The 25,346-nt window shown below is 40.1% G+C and overlaps 1 protein-coding gene across 2 annotated transcripts in view; it reads left to right on the top strand.

The window, feature by feature from the left end:
• The window catches only part of CCNYL1 (cyclin Y like 1), a gene marked incomplete at its 5' end in the record, with an annotated part of 34,763 nt that extends 10,081 nt beyond the window's left edge, over nucleotides 1-24,682 (top strand). Inside the window, 8 exons of one of the 2 annotated variants that reach the window (XM_079710730.1) lie at nucleotides 1,392-1,426; nucleotides 6,848-6,948; nucleotides 10,824-10,859; nucleotides 13,292-13,343; nucleotides 14,284-14,403; nucleotides 18,703-18,869; nucleotides 22,357-22,519; nucleotides 24,263-24,682. In XM_079710730.1, the coding sequence (XP_079566856.1) occupies nucleotides 1,392-1,426; nucleotides 6,848-6,948; nucleotides 10,824-10,859; nucleotides 13,292-13,343; nucleotides 14,284-14,403; nucleotides 18,703-18,869; nucleotides 22,357-22,519; nucleotides 24,263-24,379 (791 nt within the window). In that variant the 3' untranslated portion in view covers nucleotides 24,380-24,682. The remainder of the gene's footprint in view (nucleotides 1-1,391; nucleotides 1,427-6,847; nucleotides 6,949-10,823; nucleotides 10,860-13,291; nucleotides 13,344-14,283; nucleotides 14,404-18,702; nucleotides 18,870-22,356; nucleotides 22,520-24,262) is intronic. The other variant, XM_079710731.1, reaches the window with a different exon arrangement.
• Nucleotides 24,683-25,346: the final 664 nt, after the last annotated feature.

The following is a 25,346-nucleotide window of genomic DNA, read 5'->3' as shown; positions in this document are numbered from 1 at the left end:
ATTCAAAACTTTCTCATCCTAATGTAGTGCTGTGCCAGGGTAATAAGAGCAACATGCCTTATGGGGTTCCCCAGAAGATTATCCTCAGCATGTGAAACTCATATAAATTTCCTGTGTCCTTGTTTTAAGATGAGAATCAGAACTGTAGAATTTTTTGCACTCCTTCTTGCCTGCTTGTCTTCCTTAATGTTATGTTAAATCCTAGTTTATTTGCTAAAAAGCCGTACGTGACCAGGTTTTTCAGTTGATTACGAGAGCGGGAATACAAGAAGTGAACATTCCACAATATTTAAAGTGATGCAGCACAATAAAAAACGGAGGTTTGGTTTTTTGTTGTTGTTGTTTTGTTTTTTGTTTTTTTCCATTAGATCACTGGTTTTTATAAAAGGATATAACTCAGGAACAGCCAGATGGAAGAGATGCATAGGGCCAGGCATGGGGACAGGGCACAGAGCTTTGATGCTCTCTGCAAGGGTACTACATGTTCACCAACCTGGAAGCTCCCTGGGTTTCTAACTTGCATTTTTCTAGTGTGTGTATTTGAGCCACTCATTTCTGGTTAGGATTGCTCTATTTCTCAGTTTCTTCCAGAGCCATGAGCTGCTCACATGTAGAGGGGCTCTGGAGACGGTAAAAGAAAAGGTGTCCCATGCCTGCCTCTCTTCAGCCTTAAGGAATCCGTGCCTGTGATGCCCGTCTGGAGTTAAAGGAGGCAACGTGAGCAAGAGTGTGGCCTAAGACCCTCTTCAAGCTTTTATTCTTCCGGCCTTTGTTGGAGCAAAACAGTTTTGTGTGCTGTAGATATGTTCATTTAGGTCAGCACACTCATTTTAAAATTTACATTTAACATAGGTTACTTTCCAGTTGTGTATTTTTTCAGTAAGGTATTTGAGTAGGTTACCATTAAGTGGTTCAGGATGCTTCCAGAGATACTGGTGCGTTTAGAGATGAGTGCCTGGCCAGAAACTGGTTCTTAGAGTTGTCATCTGTAGATTGTGGTAATTAAAGTAAGCTGTGTGTAAATGAAGAATTAGAAAATACTACTGGCTAGTAGCTCAGCTATGCAGCAGGTAAATTTTTTTATTACCTAAGTTTCTCACCTGGCCTAATTTGCTTTGTCCTTTTTCTTTTGTGAATGGGGAGTCCTTCGTTTGTACCTAATACAGAATATCTATTAGGTCAAAAAAGTAAAACTAACTTTTTAGATTTTATTTATAGGACTCATCTTGCTGGGTGATTTAAATTATATATTTTGTTGGAAATTATTTTAAAAAATAGAATGGAATTTTATCTCATTGTGTAATTGGTAATCCATCAAGTAATTAGCGACTACTTTTATTTTTCTATGGCATTTGTATCAGAATTCATCAGTTAATTTTTTTTATTCTTAGTGCGAGAAAAGAGGAAGAGCAACCATTTAAACCATGTAAGTAAACAGTTGAAAAGTTAAGAAATTAATAGTTTGAATTAAAAATGTCTGCCATGATTCCTAAAAAATATGATGGATCCAATACTGTAGAATCTTTTTTGTAGATTTTCTAAATCTCTGTTTTCCTAATTATCAAATGTATTCAGGAAAGTCTTTGACTTAGTAGTGCCCATTTTTTAAGGGTTCTGACATTTAAGTTAAATTTCAATAATATGGTTGTAGTATAAAAATCTGCCTTAAATTCTTTTGCCTTATTTTTCTGATCTTATTTTTTAACCAAAGTAATAAAAGTATAATAGGTAAGTTAATTTTTAGCACTGTCCATTGACTTCTTATCATAGCAGGTGAAAGCTTAGCTTCTTCACTCCAACATGACGTTATCTCCCTCCCTCTGTTCCCTCAACATGTATCAGTTTTTATTAAATCAGAATCAATGTTTACATTACTACGACTCTGCAAATTTGTGTGTGCATTGCTGAGCCATATAGTTCTCTGACTGTGCCTCCTCCTTGTACACCCTTCATTCTTTTTCTTAAATATTAATGAAATTGGAGCACTTCTGCACTTCTCTAGGATAATCCAATCCCCCTTTTCCTAGCCAGCGTGATCTCACACAGCCGGATGCAGTAAGTAGCTCCCTGCCCGGTCTCCCTGCTTTCACATTCTTCATTTTTTCTGTGGAATTAATTTCCTGACTCTATTCACTTGCCTGTTTTCTAACAGCTATTTTTTTCCCCAAATGTTTTAACATTTGTCACATGCCTATCAAAAATATTTTCCATCTACTAAGCCACATCTGTTCCATTTTTTTCTTGGAGACACTTTTCCCCAATCTTTTGTCTTCCTACTCCCATATAGACTAGTGTTCCCCTAGGCCTGCTCTGTGCCTCTTTTCCTGGGATATCTCTGTGAAGTCGTCTGGGATCTCACAGAACTCTGCTCTCTTGTGTTGGATCCCCTATGTCCTAGATTCTGTTTCCCTCTTGTTATACTTCCTTGTTTTACTGGAGCACATTTTCCTGGGAAAAGGGCACATGGGCAGAAAGTTTATAGAGATCTAGCCTCTCTGAAACTCCTTCTGTTTGATAAAGTATAGAATTCTAGGTTGAAACTAATTTTTGCAGTTCTACAGACATTTCCCTCTCATCTTCTCATTTACAGTGTTGCTCTTAAACATGTTGACATTGTATGATATGTTGTACATTACCGATTTTAGTCATTTTCCCCCATCCCTTCCTTCTCTGGAACCTTTTAGTACCTTCTCTCTCCCTGGGATTTTGAAATTTTATAATTTGGTTTGGTATAGACCTTTTTTTGTGTGTTTCTTTGATATTGTTTTTTTCTTCCAGGTTCCTATTATTCAGATGTTGGAAGTCTTAGACTTACCAGATCGCTAACTTTTTTCCCCTCCTGCTTTGCATTTTCTTTTTGTCCTGCTTCCTGGAGATTTCCTTGACTATGCTCTAATCCTTCTATTGAATATATTGTTTTGTCTACCTTATTTTCAATTCATAGAGTTCTGTTATATCCTGTCATTCTTTTTTTCACTGATGCAATTTCAAGTTTTCATTTGCTCCTGAGTTTTATCACTCCCATCAATTCCTTCTTCCTGTTGTTTTTTTTTTTTTTTTTTAAAGCATCCTTATATTTTACTTTATTTATTTTTTGGCTGCATTGGGTCTTGGTTTCTGCCTGCAGGCTTTCTCTAGTTGTGGTGAGCTGGAGCTACTCTTTGTTGCCGTGTGTGGGCTTCTCATTGTGTTGGCTTCTCTTGTTGTGGAGCACAGGCTCTAGGGCGTGCGGGCTTCAGTAGCTGTGGCTCATGGGCTCTAGAGCGCAGACTCAGTAGTTGTGGCGCAAGGGCTTAGTTGCTCTGTGGTATGTGGGATCTTCCTGGGCCAGGGCTTGAACCCATGTCCCCTGCATTGGCAGGCGGAATCTTAACCACTGCGCCACCAGGGAAGTCCCATTCCTTCTTCCTGTTTTGATCTCTTACTTGTTGGGGGCTTCCCTCAAACGTGTGATGGTCCCTGGCTGGCTGTTAAGATCTAATTGGAAACATCACTTGGACAACTCGTTAACTGATGGGCCTCACTGCAAGGATTTGGGGACCACGCCTCTGAACTCTGAGCCTGCCTTGGGTTCTGTAAGACAAACTGGTTTTCTTGTTCCTGTCTTAGTCACTCTCTGTAGGTACCAAGGTTGTGCTCCCTCTGTTCTACCATGTCAGTTACCACTCCTTTATCTAGTCTTTTCACCTTTCAAACATTAAAAATCATCTGCTGTTTATCCTGTCTTATGTATAGCCTTTTTAAAAAATGCCTTTAATTCTAATGAGATGATATCTCTGAAAGAAGGGGGAGAGGAAATAGATTTGTGGTCAAACTTAGATTTATTCTTTGAATATAGGTTCTAAGTTCGAAGTTTTAATTCAATATAATTAACGGTATTAATTCAGACAATATTTTTGATTATACCTATAATTAGAATATTATACTTTTCTACTAAGGCCTTGAGTATGAATTCTATTCAAACCACTCACCCTACCACATTGTCCATTAATGTGCAACATAGATGGAGTATTACAAATTTTTCAGTTAAAGTCATTGATTCTTAATAAACATATCCAAAACTTGTGAAGAGGGGGAGGAAAAAAGTGAACGTCAGCTTTATTCTTTTAATGGGTTAAAATCAGAGGCAGTAGGCACAATGGGAAGAGTCACTGGGTGCGGGCAAGATTTCAACAGGTACTTGACCTTTAATGATAAGTTTTGGGGGTTGTTACTTACTAGCCTCCTAGGTATGATTATCTTCTAGTCTTCACCATTAAACCTGAAGTCTACCAAGCAACCTTTCCCCTTGTAAAGATTGTAAAAGTCCATCTATTCTGTCCTTAATGCTGAATGAATATAAATACTCTTCTTCAGTGACCAATTGAAATAATACCTATGAACATTAAACTGTCAGTAGTGTTTTTTGCTACTTGATTTTTTTTTGTATTTGCATTTTATACCCTTATCTGTCTGTGTCAGTATAGTTTATTGAGGTTGTGAGCCAGCAATGGTAAGGCTTTAATCATAAAGGGCAGTTATCTTAAATTTTCAAGCAAGATGAGAGGAAAGTAATCTGCTGGCAGCTAATATATCTAGGCTTTGCTCAGAGGCTTCAATTCTGCCATCCTTTAGTGAATACTAGATGCTGGAAAGCTTGAATAGTTTCAGGAGTAGGCCTGTGGAAGTGTTTCTTTTGTAAGATCGAGCCAGTAGTTGCTGATACATTAAATGAGCCCCCATAGGACTATAGACCACATCTAATTGAAATTTTTAAATGTTTTAGCACTAATATTTCCAAAGACAAATCAATATACATTCATAATAGGAAAAATTTTTAATAGAGGAAAACAGGAAAAATAGCACCCAGAGCTCTACCAACTAGTCTATATTTTGGTACTTTCCTTACTATTTTTATTCCCCTCATATATATAGATTTTTGGTCAGAATTGACTTTTATTACGTGTAGTGTATGTCATATTATACCCTAATAGTAGTGACCTTAAAAGATAACCTGCTTCATTTAGAATCAAAGTATTTGAATGAGTGAATTTTCATTTTCCATGCTGTATCTGTTTTTTGAGATTCTAAAATTACACATTAACCAAATAGCTTAAGGGCCATATCAGAGTTTTAGTTTAAAACATTTCTAGCTTGAAGGAGAAATTAGTCTTCCAAATAGTGATACTTTTCAAATATGTCACATCTAGAACTTTTTGTTAATAAGGAATAAGTGCCTTTGCATAAAGCATCTGAAACAAGCAAAATGGTGTTTTATATACCATTTGGATATTTCTGATTATTGGATACTGGCAATTTTTATTTAAATGCTCTGTATTTTAAAAAGCATCAACTAGATTTTCTCCCTGCCTCACCTTTAATGTATTTGTGGAGGACACTGATGGGAGAGTGTGACAGCATGGTGAAAACTATTTTATATTAGTAGGAGGAAGGAAGGCTCATCTGAATTAGTAAACAAACAAAAACTAAAAACAAAACCCAGCTTTAAAATTGTTTGTATTCTGTGGTATTAAAGAATGCTACTGTTCCTTCCAGTTGCTTTCAGTGATTGGGATTTGGTTATTGGCCTTACTTTAAGGAAGAGAATTGTCCTAACATAGTTTAGGCCATTTTAGTATTTGACTATTGCCGTGTTCATGGGCTCTTCACAAATAAATGGATACTTCTAAAGTGTTTTAAAGATAGTTCATTCTCTAGAAGGTCTCAAAAATTTCTTTGTCACCTACCCAATACCACTGCAGATAAATTCTCACGAATTTGTATTTTTAGTAAGATTTACCTTCCAGTTGTAACTGATCTTAAATAATTTCTCAAACACTTGTTGAATCCTAATTTGTCCCAGATTCTATGCTCAGTAGCTGGAGGTAGGAGAAGAATCTTCCTAACCTGGAGAAGCTTGTTTACTTAAGAGGGTGGTACTATGCAGGCAGCTGAGACCATGGAACAGTTGGTAAATCAGATGTGTGAGTGTGCAGAAAGTGAGAAGTTTTGTGGTGTGCCTGCTGGCAAAGGGATCCTAGAGGAAGATGGGGTCAAGCTTGCTGGGACAGGAGGAAGAAAAAGGCATTGCAGGCAGAGAGCAGCATGGGTGAGGCAGGAGTGTCAAATAACACGTAGAACAGAATTAGTACAATTTTGAAATGAATGGAGAGTATTCTCTGAGGTTCTCACTTGAGTAATGTAATGGCAGTCTTACTTAAATATGAAGTGAGAAGTTAAATTCTCCGAGTTGTTTTATCCGTTTTTTTGGATGCGAGGGAATCTTTAAGCAGTACCTTTTTGTCCTCCAGATAAGGAAATTGAGGCCCAGAGAAACTAATGGCCCCCGGCTTTTTAGTGATAGAGCAGCCCTGGCATGCCCAGCCTCTGATTCGAAAACGTTTGTTTCGTCACACTGTCTCCTGAACTAATACATTTATTACTGGTGTTCATTTACTGCAGTGAAATGCTCCTACGTCGGTATTATATAAAGCATTATGTTTTATTGTAGTAAATGAATAGAAATAGGAAATCTCAGCTGCATTTCATTGCTTAAGGAAAAAACCCTGAAATCTTATTCTGAACTTTTTACATTATTATAAAGGTAATTTATAATAGGTGCTTGCCAGGTTTGATTATAGGTACTATATCAAGGCAGCATTTTATAACCCATTTCTCAAAGTTCATCTGTGGAAGTCAGAGTACAGAGGCTTCCCATAGAGCTGCACATGATATCACACTCAGACAGTTCATGGAGGGTAAGAAAAATCTTAATGCTTTATCGTTTGACATTTTAACCAAGGAAAAGAACACACTTTTATAGGTTTAACTTACTGTGACATTTTCTTCTATTTCCCTTCCCCTTCAGGTATCTCCAGGGCAGCTTACTAAAAAGTATAGCTCATGCTCAACAATATTTCTAGATGACAGCACAGTCAGCCAGCCTAATCTTAGAACCACAATAAAATGGTGAGTACAACTAGGTTGCCAAGGGCTGAGTGACAGACCCCCTTATCGCTAAAAGCATCCTAGCCATACATAATATCATTCATTTGAATTGTCCTTTTCAGTGATCAGGTTAAAAAACTGGTGTCAACTATATATTGATTTCAAGGACCTAAATATGAATTTTCAGTTTCCATTTTAATCTTAGAGTGCATGATAGAAGGGAAAGCCAGTTAGCAAATAAGAAATCCCAGAAAAAGTATAAATCTTTCTTTGACGCATTTCTGTTGTTAAGACATTGTTGACCATTATGAGAAAGAGAGGTACTTTTTATTGGCTATTTCTAGAAAAAATTATTTCTTTATGAGCTGTAGTCCTAAAACAATGTATACTACTTTGGAAGCTACTCTTAGAAGAAGGAACAGATTGTCCCCTACTGGCACCAAAGTGAATCTGCATTTAAATTTAATTGGATTTTGTCAGATTTATCCCACTGTGCATTTTTTTTCCTGCACTATTTCTGTATGAAATTTTACTTCTCCTTCCTGTCCCCCAAAGAGGGGGAAAATATATCAAACCAGTCTTAAGAAATACACACTCAAGCTTAATTTCTTTGTAGATGAAATTTGTTCAACTGAGGTTTTAACTTAATAGATAGATTTAATTTTTGTTTATAAATATAAATATATCTCCAACACACAACTGTATCAATCACAGCAGAGAACAATAAAAGAGATGAGGTTTCGGAAACATGGCTGTGGTCAGGCTTATACTTAAGAAGACACGAACAGTGTCATGATGACGAAAACTATTCCTTAATTTCTGGGAGCACCTCATAGTCCACAATTGGAGACGCACTTTCAAAACACCCTAATGGGGCTTCCCTGGTGGCGCAGTGGTTGAGAGTCTGCCTGCTGATGCAGGGGACACGGCTTCGTGCCCCGGTCCGGGAAGATCCCACATGCCGAGGAGCAACATGAGCCACATGTTGCAGCAGGCCCGTGAGCCACAACTACTGAGCCTGCGCATCTGGAGCCCGTGCTCCGCAACAAGAGAGGCCGCGATAGTGACAGGCCCACGCACCGCGATGAAGAGTGGCCCCCGCTTGTCATAACTAGAGAAAGCCCTCGCACAGAAACGAAGACCCAACACAGCAAAAATAAATTAATTAATTAATTAAAAACACCCTAATGATGAACCTTTCAAGTTTATTTAAGAGAAAAAAACCAAACGGGATGCCGAGCTTCTTGCCTCCTCCCTCGTGGTTGTCCACGAAACATTAACATCTCCTTAGGATATGAATGTTGATTTTCCAGAACACAGTTTGGGAAATGCTATTTGAAAATATTAATATCCTTATCCTTAATTTTATTTTTCGTCTTAAGTTTATAAGCTAATTATATTTTTAATTGGTTTTTAGTGTGCCAGCTTTTTTTTTAGCTATTTAAATTATCAGTAACTTCTACTTTAATTAAAGACAACAAGTTCACAGTCATAATAATGTAACTTTCCTCTCTTGCTTACAATAATAGTTGTAGTCAAATCATGTTTCAGCAAAAACTGAGCCCCAGCTCTCTCTAAAGTCCTGAGTTTGGGCACTTATCACATAATCACTGAATGTTTTTATTCAGCCAAGACACTGAATCTGTGGGTACAAAAACCACTCTACTTTGGCTAGAGTCACAGCTTCTTTTGAATTCAAAAGAGTCTGATGTCCAGTATATAATTCAAAAGTACTTTAAAGATTAACCTTGCTCAGGGACTTCCCTGGTGGTGTAGTGGCTAAGAATCCACCTGCCAACACAGGGGACACAGGTTCGAACCCTGGTCCGGGAAGATCCCACATGCTGCAGAGCAATTAAACCCGTGCGCCACAACTACTGAGCCTGTGCCGTAGAGCCTGCGAGCCACAACTACTGAAGCCCATGTGCCTAGAGCCCGTGCTCCGCAACGAGAAGCCACCACAATGAGAAGCCCACTCAGCGCAATGAAGAGCAGCCCCCCCTCGCGGCAACTAGAGAAAGCCTGCACGCAGCAACAAAGACCCCACGCGGCCAAAAATAAATAAAATTAAATAAAGTTAAAAAAAAAAAAAAAAGATTAACCTTGCTCAGACAAGTAGGTTTCATCCTTTTTTTTTTCCAACCTAGTCTAATTTTTGGAAGTACAGTAAATTTTAATTTGCTCTCATTAAGTTTTAAAAATGATCATTCATCACATTCATTATTGGTGAAATAAAGGTTTACTGAGAAAATTAATAGGGCCAGTTGACTTTTAGGAATGATTTTGAAAATGTTTATCATGGCGTTAGTTTTCAGTGGGGTAGTTGTTCTCAGTGGGGTAGGTGAGCCTGATTAGAATCACTTATGCAACTTTTCAAGATACATGTTTCTGGATGCACAAAGTCCACCCGCCTGCCCCCGCCTCCAAGACACAGTGTCTGCCTGTCTGTCTGTCTCTCACCCACGCACACACACCTTTTGACAGGATGGGGAATGATGTGAAGCATGATTTTATGGACAGAAGCATCCCGAGTGATTCTCTGATCTTAACCCTAACTCATTCATTGCTAAACTTTGCTGCACACTGCAGTCATCTGGGGATCTTTAAAAACAATCCTGATGCCCAAGTCATACCCAGTGCCGGTTAAATCAGAACATCTTGAAGCAGAAGCCAGGCAGTTTTTAAAGCTTCTCGGATGATCCCAGTGTGCAGCTGAGCTTGGGAGCCACTATTTGGTTAGAGGGCAGGAGAAAGAGAACTGCTTCTGATAATTGGTGGGACCTTGGGTAAGTCAGTTTTAAGCCTTGGTTCCCTTATCTGTAAAATGGGTTGTTTAATTAAATGTCATCTACGGTTCAGTGGTCCTTTCCATCATAAAACTTCTAATTCTGTGATTTTAAAGTCAATTTGAAGATGAAACTTTGAAGCACTATAGAAGTATCCATCTTTGATGCTAACAGTGTTACAGGCCTTTACACAAGTGCTAAGATTCTATAGACCTATTATAAAATTCAGATTTGCCTTCCCTCAATTATTTTGAGTTTCATTTTAGACACTGAGAACAAAGGGGAGCATATAACTTAACCAGAGAACCCCTTTGTTGCCTAATATACAACATCTGTGAATAACTTAGGAATATAGTAACTTAAAAAAGAGTACCTAAGGACTCGTATCTATCTGTTCATTAATACTTTATTTAAAATAATTTGGAAATACCTGTCATTAATAGTATACTGTGTAGTATTATGCTGTATTATTAGCACTGCTTATTTCAGGATAGCTAGACCTATCATCAGTTTTGTGGCTATAAAATTTTGCTAGTAAATTTTCTAATAATTATGTAAAAGTGATTTTAAGTCATTTTGGTATAGAGCACTTTTATTATTTACTTTTAGGGAAATAATGGAAAACGGATGGGTAGGTGGATAGCAAACTAAATCAACTGAAATGCAGGGGCTAACAGACCACACACACACACACACACACACACACACACACACACACACACACACACACACACACACACACACACACACACAACACTATATGGCTTAAATTTAAGCATGTGTCTAGATAGATATAACTTGTACAGGACAGAAGGTTTTGTGAGTAGAAGGACAAATGACAGGGGAAATATGTAATAATTTATATATTATAATAACCAAAACATGCCTTCTAACAGCATATCTAGCATTTTGGGTCTCCTAATTTTGCTAAAAGCCAAAGAACCTAAAACAAGGGGGAAAGCACCCAAGTGGTACTGTTCTGAATTAGAGGATTTCAGGGCCACTGGGCCTCTGGAAGGTCTTCCCTCCTTGCTAACCCATTTTTAAAAATGTCTTCAGGCCTGATATGATAAAAATCAGTTATTACAATGTATTTTTTTCCCTCCACAGTGTGACCTTAGCAATATATTACCACATAAAGAACAGGTGAGCTCTTTTAAAACCTATCTTATTATTCCAGCTAATTAATTTACTAGGTATCAAGTTTAGTGTTAGGTAATAACTATAGATGTTACTGGCATAAGCTTTTATTATTAGAGTGCTTTTATTACAGTATTGAAGTGAATCATTTATTTTTATCTTAGGACTCTTAATTCTTAAGTTACTGAGCATCCCAAAGAGTATTTGTTTATATGGGTTATATTGATAATTTACTGTATTAGAAATTGAAATTGAGGATTAAAAAAATTAAATCCATTGTATGTTAAAACAGGGTTTTCCTTAGCACTATGGAAATTTTGAGCTAGATAATGCTTTGTTGTGGGGTGTTGTCCTGTGTGTTATAGGATATATAGCAGCACCCTTGGCCTCTACTCACTAGATACCCGTAGCACCTTCTTCCCTCCACATTACGACAACCAAAATTGTCTCCAGCCATGGCCAGAAGTCCCCTGGGGGATAAAATCACCCGATTGGGAACCCCAGTGTTTAACATAAGTCATTTTTTTTTTAATGAAAAATAACTATTTTCCACAACAAAAAATGTTGAGAGAAAAGTATCTCCTTAATAGAAGACAGCTGATTCTCATATCTTTCTGTCTTCAGTCATTTGTTTTGAAGAAACAATATGAAGAAGATCCAGCCACGTGCAGATATATAGTTGGGAAAAGGTGTATTTTTAAAGCCTTCAGATAATTTGGTATATTCTTTGATACTGTACCAAAAGTCTGCATGTGCTACTTTCTTAAATTAGTTAAAATGGAATTCTAAATCATATCAATGAACTTTTAGTAAATACTGTGTTAAATTAATACCCATTGATCTGTCATGCATACTGAGTAGATCTTTTTACCTGTACGTAACTTTATAATATTATACATTGGTCATTTGGAAAGTATTGGTTCACATTTCTTTAGACAATGTCAAAAACTCACTTTTGTTAGTATCACCACCAATCTTACCAGAAAAATCTTTTAAGTATTGAGAAGTTGTCAAGTTCACAATAGAAGGTACAAGTTTTCCAAAAATCCTGATATTTTTAGCTTGATGGCTTGAATTTTATCATTGGCCACAAATAACTTTAGAGTTATTTTCCTTGAAGTGACAGGCTCACTTTGTTCATTCTTGAAAGAATGACTGTCAGTTGTACATTCAAATAACGATGGTGTTCGATGAAAAAAGTGTTTCAAATAAAGATGTTCTATGAAAAAAATGACTTACCACTAAGTCACAAGTGCTTTTCCTTAACACAGCCATATTTCAGTGTGTAAAAGTGCTCAACGCATGCTTTCCACTTATTCAGAATATTAAAAAGAAAGACCAAGGTTTAAGAACACTATTAATTTTTACTCTTTTATCAAGGATATTCTTAAAGCAGAGTTTTAACTGCAAGTGGCAGTGAATAATTGAATGACTTCTAGTTCAGTTTGGTACCACTGCCTTGATTCATGCTCAGAAACCAGCAGTTTTACCCACTTTTGCTTTTATACATCCATAGCAAATGTCACACAATGTGAAAGGCAGGTAGTGTCTTAGTATTCTTATAAAAGCAGTTTTGACCTCTTGGGCCTCCTGAAGAGGGGATGGGGAGAATCCCAGAGGCCTGCAGACCACATTTAGAGAACCACTGTTTAAATGAGCACAATGTATTAGTGTGGTGAAAGTTTAAATAAAAAGCCTGGTTTCTTTTAAAATAAAAAGACAATTACATTTTTAACTCAAACTATTTAAAAGAGACAGGAAGAAATACACAATAAGAATATAAAGGACTGGGGCTTCCCTGGTGGCGCAGTGGTTGGGAGTCTGCCTGCCGATGCAGGGGACACGGGTTCGTGCCCCGGTCCGGGAAGATCCCACATGCCGCAGAGTGGCTGGGCCCGTAAGCCATGGCCGCTGAGCCTGTGCGTCCGGAGCCTGTGCTCCGCAATGGGAGAGGCCACAGCAGTGAGAGGCCCACGTACCACAGAAAACAAAACAAAAAATAAATAAATAAATAAATAAAAATAAAGGACTAAAGAGAAAAAAACGGGAAAAAAACATGACTCTCATATTTACATTCACTGAAGTTAGAAGAATTTATTGCCCACCACCACTGCTTTATAAAATGTTCTTGCATATTCCAATGTGAGGTTAGAGGAGTGAAAATATATTGGCTTACTAGCATTGCCTGTTAGGGAGGGTCAGTGCTTATAAAGGCAACTCTGGCTGGTTGTTGTAGAAAAGATTTCACAGAGCTTGATGTGCTGAGTAAAATAGGTCAGGAAACCTTTCTAAGGGTGGAATCCAGGAGAAGAATTTATAAAACTGTTTGCTTTGTTGAAGGTTAAGCTTCCTCTACCCCTCTCTCTACTCCTAGCAGATATTTTACTAAGATAGTAACTCCTGAATTAACTTTTTAAATGCACATTCTTATTTTATAGAGATGCAGATAGATCCTTGGATATTTTTGATGAGAGATCACATCCACTCACAGTAAGTGTCAGTTTTATTGAAGTTGTGTTTTTCTCTTATACAGTTGTGTTTATTTCATGCTGATTTGCTTTGAAATTAATTACTAGAAGAAAATTACTTCCTCCAGTTCGAAGTCAAATTCATCTTCCTTTAAGTCTTCTTCCCCACACCATGTTGTATAAGGGGTTGATGGATAAGAACCGAGTTGCACTTTGTATGAATAGTGAGCAGGTAAGTAAACATACCCAAGTAACAGAAAATATGTTTTTAAAGGATGATTTTCCATAGCATCAAACAATATAAATATTTTTTTAAAACCTAATATGATAAGACCTCTAAGAAGAAAATTAGAAAACTGTTTAAATTTTAAACCAATTAAAATGACAAAGTTTTAAACTTCACTTCTTCGGGTGCTCTGTAGCCACATGTGGCTGGTGACTGCTGTATAGGACAGCACATTCTTAGAGCCTTATGGTTACAGGACACTGGAAATGTGTTTTCAAAGTTAATTACAGAAAAGTATGACATATGGTGATCAGCAAGACTTTTGAGCCTAAAAATATTGGGTTGGCCCAAAAGTTTGCTTGGTTAGTGAATATATTGTTCAATAAAATTCTTGGTGAAAATGAAAACTGTGTCTTTTATTTTTACTTAAAACCAATTGAACTTTTTGGCCAACCCAATAGTTTACATTTGGTTAGAATTCTGTGGGGAGGAAGGTGGAAATACATAAATTTTCTGAGGTTGTGCCTGTATTCTTCTTTAATGAATGGTGGTGAGTATTGGATCTCTGTGGTATTTTAGGATCCCATTGTTTATATTTAAAAGACTACAAGACATGTCACCCAATCAAAATTCTTTTAAGGGGCACGTGGGCCCAAGTGTGAAGACTGCTATCTTAAGGGTACTTTTAAGTATTTTTCTTCAATGGATACTTATATTGCATTTTTTCTCCTTTCAGCGAGAAAAGTTTCCAGAGGAATACTTTAAGCATGATCCTGAACACAAATTCATTTACAAATTTGTTCGTACACTTTTTAGTGCCGCACAACTAACTGCTGAATGTGCAATAGTAACTTTGGTAAGATATTTTTTCTTTCATAAAGCGCCTGTAGACATTTCTGTCTTGTACACATGGTATGGTCCTGTTTTTCCCAAATGAAAGTAGGTTCCTGAAATGATCATTAGAACTTTATTAAGAGAAACCTATCAAAAGAAAGTAAAGTATACACATTTGAGCTTTAATAATCATTATGATTTAAAATGTTGCCATTGCTTTTCTCATCACAAAACAATTGCTATTAAAGGCAGCAGGAGAGATTTCTGGTTTCTCCTTCCACACCTCAGGACACACATGCACGCACAGTGCGCACACACACACACACACACACACACACACACACACACACACACACACACACACACACACACACACACACACACACACACAGACGACGCATGCTGTGGTGGTAGGGTGGGGTGATAACTGAACTATCTGGTCCACAGGCAGAAACAGGTTCCGTGTAGTTTGAAGCTGAGTCCCAGACTGTACTGCCTAGGCAGTTCTGATGTGTGTCCTGATTGAGAACTACTGCCCTCAATTCTCTGTTCCTTGGATAATGGTGTTAACCATCCCTAATGTCCTCTTTTTGCCTGCATGTGAAGTTGCCCAGGATTAGGGTGCCAGTAGTACTTCAAAAGGCTTTACTCTAGTTAGCTTGCTAAGCTACAGCTGTGTAAGGACCTTTTTGTCATCCATTCTGAATTCCTATGGTAAGCTTTTATCATTTGAATAATAAATCATATTCAAGTGAGAGGTAGTTGGGATTGTTTTACTCCTCCCTGTAGCAAACCTGTAGGGGGAAAGTCAGCTGCATGGTCTGCAGGGAAGGAATACTTAGGCCACTCACTGCCTGCTCCTATCAAGGCAGAAGTTAGGAGAGGAGGCTTGTCCTTTTGAAAAGAGACCCCTCAGTGGGTACTGGATCAGACACAGGCCTTTTCTTGGAACTACAGGCCACTTGGAGTGCTTAGCACATGCTTGAGAGAGGCAGGAATTGTGCTTGCATATGGAGAGCTAGGAAATGCAGGAAGGAGAACATTTGGGTTGGAAGAGGGGCATTTCTTTGTAGCCAAGTTAAGCTTGATGTACCTGCTTGACAGCAGAATGGCAGTGTCTAGTAATCATTTGAATATATGGGATTGGAGCATGAATCTGAGCTAGAGGGAGGGAATTAAGTGTAGCTGTTCAAATGCAGAGAAAGTATGTAAAATTAAAAGTGGGTGGGCTTCCCTGGTGGCGCAGTGGTTGAGAGTCCGCCTGCCAATGCAGGGGACGCGGGTTCGTGCCCCGGTCCGGGAAGATCCCAAATGCCACGGAGCGGCTGGGCGCGTGAGCCATGGCCGCTGAGCCTGCGCATCCGGAGCCTGTGCTCCGCAACGGGAGAGGCCACAACAGTGAGAGGCCCGCGTACCGCAAAAAAAAAAAAAAAAAAAAAAAAGTGGATAGAAGATAGATCTGTAGGGACTATCAGCACTTAAGGGACAAATCCCCAGAGGAGTGGCTACAGTGGTAGGAAACCCAGCAGAAAATCATAAGAGACACCAGGAGAGGTTCAAGAAGGAGAATGTGGTCCAAATGCTAAATGCTACCAAGAAGTTGCTCGTGTCATAAATACCCACCGAATACCTACTCTGTGTCACTTTTCTACATGTAGGGGGTGGAGGAGAGAATAGGTTGGATAAATAAAGTTCTTGCCTTTATGGAGCAAGTGTGGAAGACATAATTTTTTTTTAATTGGAGTACAATTGATTTACAGTGTTGTGTTAGTTTCAGGTGTATAGCAAACTATAATTTTTTTTTAATGAGTATTTTTTATTTTTGTTTATTTATTTATTTATTTTTTGCGGTACGCGGGCCTCTCACTGTTGTGGCCTCTCCCGTTGCGGAGCACAGGCTCCGGACGCACAGGCTCAGCAGCCATGGCTCACGCGCCCAGCCGCTCCGCGGCATGTGGAATCCTCCCAGACCGGGGCACAAACCCGCGTCCCCTGCATCGGCAGGCGGACTCTCAACCACTGCGCCACCAGGGAAGCCCCAATGAGTATTTTTTAAAAGATGACTATTTCAAGTAGTGGTAAAAACCATGAAGAGAAAGCAAGGTAAAGGGATAAAGCGATTAGAGGGGCTTCCTAGAAAGATCAGGAAGAGCCTCTCTGAAGACGTGATGTTTGAACCCAGCACCTGGCTGAACTGAGGAAGATCAGGAACGCTGGCATTACGGGCAGAGGGGATGAGGGCAAGGCTCTGAGACAGGAACATGCTGTGTGTTCAAGGAAAAGCAAGGTAGCCACTGTGATCAGAGTGGGGAATGAGGGAAAGAACATAGGTGATGAGGTCACAGAAGGACAATGCCGTACCTCACAGGGCCTCGTAACTTGCAGGCCACGGGAAGAAGGTATTTGTTTGATGGGAAACCTCTGGCAGATCTGGAGCAGCCGCATCAAGTACTCTTAATTTAAGAGGCTCTCCTGGCTGCTTTGGGGAGAACAGACTGTACTCTGTTGGGAGGCAGAGTGGAGGCAGAGAAGTTAGGCAGTGGCAGCGATACAAGTCAGAAGTGACAGACAGAAAAGTGGTCAGGGTACCAGTGAAGGTAGAGATAACAAGAAATTCTAACAGATTGGAGCAGGATAACTCAAGTGCAGGTTTTTGGTCCCAGCGACTGGGCGTGTGGCAGTGCTCTTTCAGTATGAGGGAAGGCCTGGGAGGTGGAGCTCTGGGATGAAGAGCTCTGGGTTGTTTGTGTGAAGGCACCGGCGACCATGGCAAGAGTAGCCCCTGTAGAGTGGTAGCGGCAGGAGGCTGACCGAAGTGGGTTAAGGAGAGGACGGGAGATGAGGACGCCGTCTGGGGGCAGTGGGGGACAGGCTGGGGACGTGTAAGCATTCACACTGGAGGAAGCCTCTGACAGAGAGGGAGAAGTTGTTCAAAAAGAGACTAACTGTGTGAACAGTGTTCTGCAGAAGTGAGATGGGATCAGCTTCATTCATAGAAGCGTTAGCTTCAGTGAAAAGAAAGAGATCTCGCTTCCTCCGAGACAGGAGGGCAAGTGGGATAAATGAATATGGGCACGTGTACCAAGTTTGCCAGTATAAAGGTGAGAGGAAGTTGAGAGATTGCCAGTGTTATTTCAGCACCTCTGATTAGTCCCATAAAGTAGAGAGTTGAACCTTGTGGGGAGAGTCGTTCTTAGGGTACTAGAGAGTGCTGAGTTCTCTGGGGAATGGGAGCAGAATTTCACTAAGAACATATAATCTCAATACCCATGTTTGAAAACACAGTAGAATTTGGAGGGCATTGGCGAATCTGAGCTGTCGATCTGATAACCCTTCAGAGAGTAAACATACTCTTTAAAACTGGACATTTTTCTTTTTGTCAAATGGCATATATACTCTTCTGCAGAGGTAACAACAAATCACAGCTTACCTCTATAATCTTTACTCAGCTGTTAACTCCATCCAGTTCTTTGTAGGATAGACATTTGATACATGTAAAAGAAACCATGAAATCACCTCACAAACTGGCAGGTTTAGAGGAGCCCCAGGGCTACAGACACAGGCATCTCTTCCCACCTTAAAACCAAAAGAATGACTAAGCTGCAGATTATGTAAGACAGAAATGAATAATGAAATGATAATGGAGATGTGAAAAATAGGGGATATGAAAAGGACTACCCTTTGTATGCATGTGTGTTCCTTAAAAAGGCACTAAAATATGGGAATACTTGACAGTTGTAAAGCCCCTTTGTACTGCCTGTCCTGCTGTGCCACACAGCAGCCACTGGGAGGCTCTCTTGACCACCAGTTTTTATCTTCAAGTTCATGCCACAAAAGGATTGGTTACTCCGAAGAGAAGATAAAGATGTGCTCAGTCTTACCAGAATTTTACACACTCAAGCATTATGTAAAATCGCCATGCAACCACCACCAGTCTGGTAGGTACATTGCACGTGGTAGGCACTCAAGCATTTACTGAACAGTTGAAATCGACACTGGGCTGTATGTGCTGCCCTTTACAAGTGGGTAGGTGATAATACAGTGCGTGTCTTTAGAATGCCCTTTGCTGAGATGTCCTTTCATTCCTGTGACCAAAATTGGGTTGGAAATTCACACGGGCAGCGTAGAAATATCAGACTAACAGAAATATCTGACTTACAACTGTGACCTGGCCTCTGGCCTTGGCTTGGCTGAGCAAAGTCTTTGTAGAACCTAGGAATAAAAGGCATGTCAAAAAGAGTTGAAATCTGTCATTCCTAACAGTTCTTATCACAGCACTTAAACTGAACTAAAATCAAAGATCAGTACTCTACTTTTGCAGGTTTACTTAGAAAGGCTTTTAACTTATGCTGAGATCGACATTTGCCCCACTAACTGGAAAAGAATTGTTTTGGGAGCCATTCTTCTTGCCTCCAAGGTTTGGGACGATCAGGCTGTATGGAATGTGGACTACTGCCAGATCCTCAAGGACATTACAGTTGAGGACATGTGAGTTTGTAAGGTTATGGTGAACTTTCTAACCGTTTTCCAATACCTCATTTGCTCCCATAAAGTTTACATAATGTTACATTGTGCAGAGAGCTGAAATAGACCTAAAATTACAGACTTCTTTCTATCTAGCTGTAGTATAACAATTTGTATTTCCCCTCATTAATTGGTAGGTCTTGATGTGTTATTGTTGTAATATTCTGCTTGATAAATTGAAATTATTTTTCTGGTGGTTTTTGCCAAACATTTTACAAGCTCACTACCAGAACAACATGGTACAGTAAGTAACTTCACAGCTTTCTTAAAGCTGTCTACCAGGTCCGGTCCATTTTTTTTTTTTTTTTTTTTTTTTTTTTGTGGTACGCGGGCCTCTCCTGTTGCGGAGCACAGGCTCCGGACGCGCAGGCTCAGCGGCCATGGCTTATGGGCCCAGCCGCTCCACGGCATGTGGGATCTTCCCAGACCGGGGCACGAACCCGTGTCCCCTGCATCGGCAGGCGGACTCTCAACCACCGCGCCACCAGGGAAGCCCAGGTCCGGTCCATTTTTAAGGGGCACATGCCTGGTCTTTGAAGCAAGTGGCCACTGTTAAGGTCTTAGGGCCTCTAGACTACTGACAGGTTATAATTTCAACCTGAGTCACACATTGTGTATTTGCTTTTGCTGGTCTTTTTCTCCTTTTTATCTGAGGTTCTGTTGTTACAGAAACTATGATGTACAGGTAGCCACATGTAAAGGTTTTCAGATCCCTGTGTTCCTCTCTCCTCCCCTAAAGTCTGCTGAGTTAGGAAACGCCTGCCTCTCAGGTAGTCCGGGAAGCATCACTGGGGCCTCACCCAGGGCACTCAGCAAACAAACACAGCAGCACTTTGTGGGGCCTTGAGTTAACTAGGCAGGTTCTCCTCACAGATGGCACGCTCACATTGGCATGAAACACCAGGCTTCCAATCTGGCTCTGGTGAAGGGCCCCAAGGGTGGGAAGCAGGATGAGCCAGAGAGGTAATTCCAGCAGACTCTCGAAGTGCCCGCTTGACAGTGAAAATGTCTTTGTGGGTGGCATTCAGGAAAATGTGAAAGGACACCTCTTGATTATATTGGACAGCAGAGGCCGATCAAGATGGCAGGCAGGGGCAAGAGTTTGTTTTTGTTACCATTGCCCCTTACTCTAGATAATTCAGAATTACCAAAGTGCATATTTACAGCTGAAGCGAGGAAAGTTGTGACTAAGCGATGGGACCAGTGACTGTCAGTAGCTGTCAGAGTGGCTTTTGGTGAAAATGTCCAGTTCGGTGATAATGTAAACCAGGTGGTCATGGTGATGTTTCTGGTAGCAATCTTAGCAAACAGTGTAACAGCAGATAATGAATTTGAAATGAACAGAAGTACTTTTGGAAGTTGCAGAAACTAAAGTGACGTTGACTAACACTATCCTCAGTCTTTAAACTGGTCCCTTGAAGAAAGGAAAATCTGTACTCGTGAACACCATCCCTGCCACGATGGCAGCTGAAATTTTCTCAGAATCTGTAACTGAGCTGACTGGGGCTCTGGTTCCAGGTACAACATCAGAGAACATGCAGGGAAATGTGTGGGTGTTCATAGATGTGAGTGCAGGAGCACTGGTGGCAGTGTCCAGCTATGAAGAAACTAATTCTAAACAACGCTTTTCTGTGTAGAACAGAGAATCACCAGGAGTTATGTTTATAATAGGCTGCTTTTGTTGATGATCTCTGGAAGTTGGAAAGCATTACAACAAAGTGTTTAATACACATTTGCTTCATCCCTCTGCTGTTGACTACTATTTGTAATGATCTCATTTTGGGTCTGAATTGAAAAATTGCTGTCTTTCAGCTTTTCCTTAAAACTTTCTAACATCTATGTGTCTTGTTAAATATATATTTCCCTTCAAAAGAGTAAGTTAAACTGAGCAGCTGCTGTTCAGAAAATTTGCTGCGCCTGTAAATGGTACACTCGTCAGCCATCTAGCCATTTAAAAAACAACAGAAAACACAGAAGATGCATATTCTGTAGGCATAATGCTTTTCTTCAGTGATTAAAGCTCTATTAATAGACATGTTAATCCTATGAAGTACTGTATTTCCACACAATTAAAATGTATTAGTGGAGAAAATATAAAAGGGATAGTGAAGTGCATTTATTCTGTAGTAAATTAAGTCCTGATTAGCTGATTATCAGAACATTATCTGATTTACATTTCTATAGACTTCTGGCCGTATGAACAGGAAATTAATTTTGGAAGTAGGTTCAGTTAGGTTTAAAGTTCAACAAATGAGAAACCTCATTTCTGCTCATACTCTGCTCTCCATACAGGAGAACATGGAGCATTTGTTGATTATCCAATGGATAAAATATTAACACTTTAAAACCAAGAAACCAAATGTATTGTAAAATAAGCCACTCGCATGTTTGTTTGGGTGTTTATCATTTTTATATAATCAACTCTCTAAAGTGATTGCTGTGAAAAGTGGTAAGATTTACACTAATTTTATATTTTTTTTAAATTTGGCAAGCAAATGACTGGATATGGTCATATAGCAGAAGCCTGCTCCCACCATTCTACTTTCCCACTTCACTGAATTCACCCCCTGTGGGCGTGTGCAGTCTGTCCCGGCACCTGGCAGGGGGCGGTAGGTCTGAACATCCTGGGCTGCTCTCCTAACACCGGGGGAAAACAACTGCTCTATCAGAGGTCATATCGTAAAGTGGGTTTAGTCTAGCTGAGACATAATCTTACCACCTTCCTAAGCTTAAAAAGTGCATCCTGTCCTGTCATGATGACAACAACTCACCCTAGTAACGTTAAGGTGAACAGAAACTTGCGTTATGCCCTTTGACACAGCCCCATGCACAGAGTGGGGGGCGGGGGGCCAGGGGGAGGGGGAGGGGATTCCCTTTCCCATCGAATGTAGCTTATTTATTTATTTACTTGAGATGAATCCTTGTTGCCTCAAGAGTTCTCCCCCCTCAGAGATAATAGCAGTGGCTCCCGATGGATCCATTTGTTGCCGTGGTGATGTGCCCACTCCTTTTGTTGGCTCGTCTCTACTTCAATAAGCCCCTTCCTGTCATCAGCCCGGTGAAAATGTCTGCAAGTTCTTCAGAGCTAATAAACAGCATACATCATTCCTTTCATCTGATCACTATAGCGGGGCCTTGTGAGTGAGTGTGGAGCATGAATCGTACAGCTGCACTAATGGAACTCTGAAGAATGAGCCCCTGAGTCAGCAGCATGAGTGCATAAGAGGGCCATAACCTCTTCCCCCTTGTCCCAAACTCAAAGTGCTGGGACGCAGAAAGGACCACAAATAGCTGTACCTTGTTTGAACATTAGGGTATTAATCCAGCTGGGTAGCCATTATTTGTTTCAAAACAGTATTTAGAGCCATCCTAGTAGCTCAGAATGGTATTTTTGAAGACAGCCCAGTTGACTGAAATTGTCCTGCATTGGTTTTGTCTTCTCCTCCCCCAGGAACGAGATGGAGAGGCACTTCCTGGAGCTCCTTCAGTTTAACATTAATGTTCCCGCCAGCGTGTATGCCAAATACTACTTTGACCTTCGCTCCTTAGCAGATGACAACAACCTGAATTTTCTATTCACTCCTCTTAGCAAAGAAAGAGCACAGAACTTAGAGGTAAGGCTGTGAAATCACTAACTGGGGTTTTTTGTCAGCCACTGAAGCCACATCTGTAGCTAAATTATGTTAAGCAGTGATTAGGAAAATGGAAAGCTGTTAACAGTTTGAAGAGCTTATTAACCCATTGGCATCATATTTCCTGTCTTTTATGGTTTATACAGGGATCTCACATTATTAAAAAAAAATTGTCTCTTCTGTAACCATAATTCAGAATACTTTAAATCATATTTAAACTGTTCTTAATGGTTTTCCATTTGAACCTCTACACTTACATATAACCATACATGAATAATTTCTTAAAATTGTATCCCTAATCATATGTACCTACATAATCTACTTACCACTCTTAACTGTCTTTTTTTTTTAAATAATTGATGTTTTGGACTATTTCTACTATTTCTACTGTCTTGATTTTTTTAATAAATAAATTTATTTATGGCTGCATTGGGTCTTCTCTGCTGCACACGGGCTTTCTCTAGCTGCAGCGAGCAGGGTCTACTCTTCATTGCGGTGCACGGGCTTCTCATTGCAGTGGCTGCCCTTGTTGCAGAGCACGGGCTCTAGAGCGCAGGCTCAGTAGTTGTGGCGCACAGGCTTAGTTGCTCTGCAGCATGTGGGATCTTCCCGGACCAGGGCTCAAACCCGTGTCCCCTACATTGGCAGGCTGATTCTTAACCACTGCGCCACCAGGGAAGTCCCTCTTAACTGTTTTTTACTCAGCTTGCAGTTCGTGTGTGTGTGTGTGTGTGTGTGTATCACAGTTCAGTCCCATGAGTTTATTAGACAAAGTATCGGTGGCTAACCTGAGAGACCTATACTTGGAAGGTATAATGTGGGTTCAGATACTGGATGTAGAAAGTACATGAGTTTTTAATGTAAATGGTAATGTACATGGAGCAAAGTAATATTTATGGCTTATGATTTTTGGTGGGTATACAGCAAAATTCACAACTGAAATGAACACATTTAAAATTGATACTTTCTGCGGTACCTTGGTGGTACTTTAGAATAAGATGTTTTTCTACCATAATTTATGTGCAAGTGAAATAGCACCTTTCGGCGCTTCAGTCATTAGACCTCTCCTACCTTCAGCACATACCTACCTCATTAAAATTTTCTTAGAGTATGTAATAACTAATGAAAATTGAATAGAGGGCTTCCCTGGTGGCACAGTGGTTGGGAGTCCGCCTGCTGATGCAGGGGACACGGGTTCGTGCCCCAGTCCGGGAGGGTCCCATGTGCCGCAGAGCGGCTGGGCGCGTGAGCCATGGCCGCTGAGCCTGCGCGTCCGGAGCCTGTGCTCCGCAGCGGGAAGGGCTGCAGCGGTGAGAGGCCCGCTACCGCAAAAAAAAAAAAAAAAAAAGAAGAATAGAAGTTGAATAGCTGAGTAAACACTGATTTTGCCCAAGTGTATGTCCATTACGTTTAAGGATCAAGTGTGTAGGTAACAGATGATATTGCTATTAGGAGCCTATCATTAGGAACCCAATTTTTAAGTAACTAAGTTATTAGGGCAAGTGACCCCTTGCCCCAGCAATCTAATCATAGCCCTTAAAGGAATTCCCTTAGGGAATTGTCAGTTAGTGTAGATATCAGCTATCCAAAGTAGCAGTAACTATGAACTGTCTAAACGAATGTAGATGTGTGGCTTATCAATGATGCTTTTTTTGTTTTTTTAAGGTCCGAACATTTTTTTTTTCCCCTAATTGTACCTATGTTCTACCTGATTGACTTTCCTAGGCCATTTCCAGATTGTGTGAAGACAAATACAAAGACTTGTGTAGAGCTGCTATGAGAAGGTCTTTCAGCGCTGATAATTTCATTGGTATTCAGCGCTCCAATGCCATCCTCTCTTAAGGGAGAAGTGAGGGGTTGTAACATCATAAACCCCTCGTAACAAGGACTGGAGAAATAGCACCTCTCCTGCTCAGAAACCAGCAAAGTTAGTGTTTTCACCTTAAAGAAAGACATTGAATTCAAGAGACTCATGGACAAGTGAAGATTATGCTCATAGGAAAGAACGGGACCTCGTCAGTGTAACACACTCCTCTGTCCTTTTTAATGTAAACAGAGTTACAAAAACCACTCCAAAGCTAAAAGCTCCCAATCCACGCACAGATATCTGCTTACTATGTAGGCTGATAGCTGTGAACTATGTGAGGTTTTTTAATTAATAAATAGTTTAAATTTTTAGACTTTAAAGACACTAACTATATAACTTTTACGTTTTTCCTGTTTTTCTTGCCTCACTGTCCCATACTGCTGCATATTCCTTTAGAATCGGTGCAGTATTACCATTAAAACATGCGACTCCTAACAACTCATAAAGCCAAACTTAGGGACAGACTGTTGTAGCATCGTTAGGTTTTGAAGGGTTCCTCCTCTCTACTATATCACTGAAGCTGCTAGTCATTATTGGCAATCAGTTTAAACCAAAAAGCTGCTGAATAACACTTGTCATCCAAATTCTTTGCAGGCAGTACTTATTAGCATATTAGCATGTTTGGGATCATAAACAGAGAAAGTAGGTTATTTACTTCTATTGGGTCCGTGCTGCATTTCTTTTTTTTTTTTTTTTTTTTTTTTTTTTACGGTACGCGGGCCCCTCCCTGCCATGGCCTCTCCCGCCGCGGAGCACAGGCTCCGGACGCGCAGGCTCAGAGGCCATGGCTCACGGGCCCAGCCGCTCCGCGGCATGTGGGATCTTCCCGGACCGGGGCACGAACCCGTGTCCCCTGCATCAGCAGGCGGACTCTCAACCACTGCACCACCAGGGAAGCCCTGCATTTCTTGTTAACTATAATGGTGCTTCTGATTTTGTGAT

Source organism: Hyperoodon ampullatus (genome assembly GCF_949752795.1).
Source record: "Hyperoodon ampullatus genome assembly, chromosome: 8".
Classification (NCBI taxonomy): domain Eukaryota; kingdom Metazoa; phylum Chordata; class Mammalia; order Artiodactyla; family Ziphiidae; genus Hyperoodon; species Hyperoodon ampullatus.
This window is presented reverse-complemented; position numbering and strand designations above follow the sequence as displayed.